This window comes from Prorops nasuta, unplaced genomic scaffold (genome assembly GCF_024137725.1).
Source record: "Prorops nasuta isolate Cenicafe-Biocafe unplaced genomic scaffold, Cenicafe_Pnas_1.2 PNAS00012, whole genome shotgun sequence".
NCBI classification, from domain to species: Eukaryota; Metazoa; Arthropoda; class Insecta; order Hymenoptera; family Bethylidae; genus Prorops; species Prorops nasuta.
Genome location: NW_027116809.1, coordinates 4404104 through 4409997, shown reverse-complemented (window position 1 = coordinate 4409997; position 5894 = coordinate 4404104). Strand labels below are relative to the sequence as shown.

The 5894-nt window shown below is 44.1% G+C and overlaps 1 protein-coding gene across 1 annotated transcript; it reads left to right on the top strand.

The window, feature by feature from the left end:
- Positions 1-3445: 3445 nt before the first annotated feature.
- On the top strand, positions 3446-4513 carry LOC136777820 (histone-lysine N-methyltransferase SETMAR-like). Its single transcript, XM_066734411.1, has one exon. The coding sequence runs from the start codon at positions 3446-3448 to the stop codon at positions 4511-4513; it is 1068 nt and encodes a 355-aa protein (XP_066590508.1).
- Positions 4514-5894: the final 1381 nt, after the last annotated feature.

Genomic DNA, 5894 nt, shown 5'->3' with positions numbered 1-5894 from the left:
CAATGAACCCATGTGACCCACCCTAGTCCTATATATGTACACAATGACCCCATGTGACCCACGCTAGTCCTATATAAGTACTCAATGACCCCATCTGACCCACGCTAGTCCTATATAAGTACTCAATGACCCCATGTGACCCATCCTAGTTCTATATAAGTACTCAATGACCCCATGTCACCCACCCTAGTCCTATATAAGTACTCAACGACCCCATGTGACCCACGCTAGTCCTATATAGGTACTCAATGACTCCATGTGACCTATCCTAGTACTATATAAGTACTCAATGACCCCAGGTCAGCCACCCTAGTCCTATATAAGTACTCAATGACCCCAGGTGACCTACCCTAGTCCTATATTAGTGCTCAATGACCCCATGTGACCCACCCTAGTCCTATATATGTACTCAATGACCTAATGTGACTCAGCCTAGTCCTATATAAGTACTCAATAACTCCATGTGACCCACCCTAGTCCTATATAAGTACTCAATGACCCCATGTGACCCACGCTAGTCCTATATAAGTATTCAATCACCCCATGTGACCAACCCTAGTCCTATATAAGTACTCAATGACCCCATGTGACCCATCCTAGTACTATATAAGTACTCAATGACCCCAGATGACCCACCATAGTCCTATATTAATGCTCAATGACCCCATGTGACTCATCCTAGTCCTATATAAGTACTCAATGACCCCAGATGACCCACCCTAGTCCTATATTAATGCTCAATGACCCCATGTGACCCACCCTAGTCCTATATAAGTACTCAATGACCCCATGTGACCCATCCTAGTCCTATATAAGTACTCAATGACCCCATGTGACCACCCTAGTCCTATATATGTACACAATGACCCCATGTGACCCACGCTAGTCCTATATAAGTACTCAATGACACCATGTGACTCACCCTAGTCCTATATAAGTACTCAATGACCCCAGGTGACCCACCATAGTCCTATATTAGTGTTCAATGACCCCATGTGACCCACGCTAGTCCTATATAAGTACTCAATGACCCCATGTGACCCACCCTAGTTCTATATAAGTACTCAATGACCCCAGGTGACCCACCCTAATCATATATTAGTGCTCTATGACCCCATGTGACCCACGCTAGTTCTATATAAGTACTCAATGACCCCAGGTGACCCACCCTAATCATATATTAGTGCTCCATGACCCCATGTGACCCATCCTAGTCCTATATATGTAGTCAATGAACCCATGTGACCCACCCTAGTCTTATATATGTACACAATGACCCCATGTGACCCACGCTAGTCCTATATAAGTACTCAATGACCCCATTTGACCCACGCTAGTCCTATATAAGTACTCAATGACCCCATGTGACCCAACCTAGTTCTATATAAGTACTCAATGACCCCATGTGACCCACCCTTGTCCGATATAAGTACTCAATGACCCCATGTGACCCACCCTAGTCCTATATAAGTACTCAATGACCCCAGGTCAGCCAGCCTAGTCTTATATTAGTACTCAATGTCCCTATGTGACCCACCCTAGTCCTATATAAGTACTCAATGACCTAATGTGACCCACCCTAGTCCTATATAAGTACTCAATAACTCCATGTCACCCACCCTAGTCCTATATAAGTACTCAACGACCCCATGTGACCCACGCTAGTCCTATATAAGTACTCAATGACCCCATGTGACCCATCCTAGTACTATATAAGTACTCAATGACCCAAGATGACTCACCATAGTCCTATATTAGTGCTCAATGACCCCATGTGACTCATCCTAGTTCTATATTAGTACTCAATGACTCCAGGTCACCCACCATAGTCCTATATTAGTGCTCAATGACCCCATGTGACCCGCGCTAGTCCTATATAAGTACTCAATGACCCCATGTGAGCCACCCTAGTCCTATATAAGTACACAATGACCCCATGTGACCCACGCTAGTCCTATATAAGTACTCAATGACCACATGTGACCCACCCTAGTCCTATATAAGTACTCAATGACCCCATGTGACCCACCCTTTTCCTATATAAGTACTCAATGACCCCATGTGAGCCACCCTAGTCCTATATAAGTACACAATGACCCCATGTGACCCACGCTAGTCCTATATAAGTACTCAATGACCACATTTGACCCACCCTAGTCCTGTATAAGTACCCAATGACCCCATGTGACCCACCCTTTTCCTATATAAGTACTCAATGACCCCATGTGACCCACCCTAGTCCTATATAAGTACTCAATAACCCCATGTGACCCACCCTTGTCCTATATAAGTACTCAATGACCCCATGTGACCCACCCTAGTCCTATATAAGTACTCAATGACCCCATGTGACCCACCCTAGTCCTATATAAGTATTCAATGACCCCATGTGACCCACCCTACTCCTATATAAGTACTCAATAACCCCATGTGACCCACCCTAGTCCTATATAAGTACTCAATGACCTAATGTGACCCACCCTAGTCCTATATAAGTACACAATAACTCCATGTGACCCACCCTAGTCCTATATAAGTACTCAATGACCCCATGTGACCCATCCTAGTCCTATATAAGTACTCAATGACCCCATGTGACCCACCCTAGTCCTATATATGTACACAATGACCCCATGTGACCCACGCTAGTCCTATATAAGTACTCAATGACCCCATGTGACCCACCCTAGTCCTATATAAGTACTCAATGACCCCAGGTGACCCACCATAGTCCTATATTAGTGTTCAATGACCCCATGTGACCCACGCTAGTCCTATACAGGGTGTAACCAGCCAAAGACCGAAAGATTTTGACCAGAGATTCTTGAGGCTATACTAAGTAGAAAAGTCCTATATTATAAGATCCGCAAAAGCATGATTGCTGAGATAAATCAGTTTGAAAGCGAGCAATCAGGGCTTTGATCGAACGGAGGAATTACTTTACTGTCGCTTTCGTTGACACCTCCCTTTCGAAAAACAAGAGAAGCTCGTACCTCTCCGCCGCTCCGTAATGCCGTACATGTACACACACACGCCCGCAACTACGCCGATTATTAATATTACCTCCTAACGTTCTACAATCCTGATCCAAGCACCGTATGAAATTTATTTTTCGCCTAATATTAACAGAATCCCTGTGATGTAATTATTAATACTAAAATACTAGACAACATTTCTGCGATTTAGATACCTTTTGCCTGTAAATTTTCGCCGCCTCCCGTCAAGCTTTTCAAAGCATCAGCATCATCTCTGCGTACTCTTCATTGGTGAAATCCGGCATTTTACCCACTCACATGTTTTCAAAATAAACAGATGAAGTATCTTTAGGTTTTTTCTTCCGAATCGTGTCATAGTAATAAACAATCAGTCTTTCGCATCTTTCGGATAGAGTGCAAGTGAACTGCATATCACGGGATATAATTAGTGGCCAAATTTTGTGTAAAAAATGCCGAATTTCACGAATGAGGAATACGGCCAAATGGTGTACATCCTGGGAGAAGCTCGAGGTGTGGCGACAGAGGCGGCGAGAATCTACAGGGAAAGGTACCCAAATAGACGACACCCAATCAGTACGACGTTTACAGACACATATCGTAGAGTTTTAGAAACGGGTAATGTTTTGCCAAGACAGGAGAAAGGTGGACACAACTTACGTGACAGACGTGTGACGGAAAAAGTACTGAATCTAGTAGAAGCTGACCCGATAACAAGCACTCGCCGCATAGCTCGAGAAGTTAAAATCTCGCATATGACGGTACATCGAATTCTCAAGGCTGCGAATTTGTATCCGTACCATCACACACCCGTTCAGGATCTGTTGGAAGGTGATTTCGCACAACGCGTTAATTTTTGTCGTTGGCTTCTGACACAATCAGAAGTCAATCCTGGTTTTCATCGCCGAATTTTATTCACGGATGAATCCCTATTTACTCGTGCCGGAACATTCAATTTTCATAACTCTCACACTTACGCCGAGGAAAATCCACACTTCGTACGTGTGGTAAACTACCAGCATAGGTGGAAATTGAATGTTTGGGCCGGGTTAATAGGGACTCATGTGATCGGGCCGTTCGTCCTTCCAGAGAAAATGAATGGGGAGTTATATGCGAGATTACTCACGGAAGATTTGCCTGAGTTACTTGAGGATGTACCGCTAGACCTGCGGACCAAAATGTGGTTTCAGCAGGACGGTGCCCCACCTCATAATACTCGGCCAGTTTCTGCGATTTTGGAAAATTATTTTCCAAATCGATGGATCGCTTACCGAGGACCTGTGAGGTGGCCCCCTCGCTCTCCAGATCTGACACCACTGGACTTCTTTTTTTGGGGTCACCTAAAAAATGAAGTTTATGTGACGGAGCCTGGCTCGCTGGAAGTAGCGCTCGAGCGTTTAAAAGTGGCGGTTGCTAACATAGACGAACGTACGCTGGACAACGTATGGACAGAACTGCTGCGACGAGCGCGAGCTTGTATCGAAGCAGGGGGGAGACATTTTGAACAGCTTTTAAAATAATAGACTAAGGACGACGACGACGATTTGACATGACTGACGTGACGACTGACAAGACAAAGCGACGAAACATTACTTGACGCGACAGACGAACGAAGACAGAATTGGAAAACTTTCCCTGTAGATAAAAATTGCTTTTCATATGAAGGAAATGTAAGTCTTCTTTACTTCATTGGACATTCCGCGGCGGAATTGTACATTTTTTATTAGGATTATGTCATCTTCTAAGCTGTTGCAGCTGGAATCTGACTAACTTGTTTAGCATTTTAGAATCAATAATTACATCACAGGGACTCTGATAATATTAGGCGAAAAATAAATTTCATACGGTGGTTGGATCAGGATTGTAGAACGTTAGGAGGTAATATTAATAATCGGCGTAGTTGCGGGCGTGTGTGTGTACATGTACGGAATTACGGAGCGGCGGAGAGGTACGAGCTTCTTTTGTTTTTCGAAAGGGAGGTGTCAACGAAAGCGACAGTAAAGTAATTCTTCCGTTCGATCAAAGCCCTGATTGCTCGCTTTCAAACTGATTTATCTCAGCAATCATGATTTTGCGGATCTTATAATATAGGACTTTTCTACTTAGTATAGCCTCAAGAATCTCTGGTCAAAATCTTTCGGTCTTTGGCTGGTTACACCCTGTATAAGTACTCAATGACCCCATGTGACCCACCCTAGTTCTATATAAGTACTCAATGACCCCAGGTGACCCACCCTAATCATATATTAGTGCTCTATGACCCCATGTGACCCACGCTAGTTTTATATAAGTACGCAATGACACTATGTGACCACCCTAGTCCTATATAAGTACACAATGACGCACTGTGACCCACACTAGTCCTATATAAGTACTCAATGACCCCATGTGACCCACCCTAGTCCTATATAAGTACTCAATGACCCCAGGTGACCCACCCTAGTCATATATTAGTGCTCCATGACCCCATGTGACCCATCCTAGTCCTATATATGTAGTCAATGAACCCATGTGACCCACCCTAGTCCTATATATGTACACAATGACCCCATGTGACCTACGCTAGTCCTATATAAGTACTCAATGACCCCATTTGACCCACGCTAGTCCTATATAAGTACTCAATGACCCCATGTGACCCACCCTAGTTCTATATAAGTACTCAATGACCCCATGTGACCCACCCTTGTCCGATATAAGTACTCAATGACCCCATGTGACCCACCCTAGTCCTATATAAGTACTCAATGACCCCAGGTCAGCCAGCCTAGTCCTATATTAGTACTCAATGTCCCTATGTGACCCACCCTAGTCCTATATAAGTACTCAATGACCTAATGTGACCCACCCTAGTCCTATATAAGTACTCAATAACTCCATGTCACCCACCCTAGTCCTATA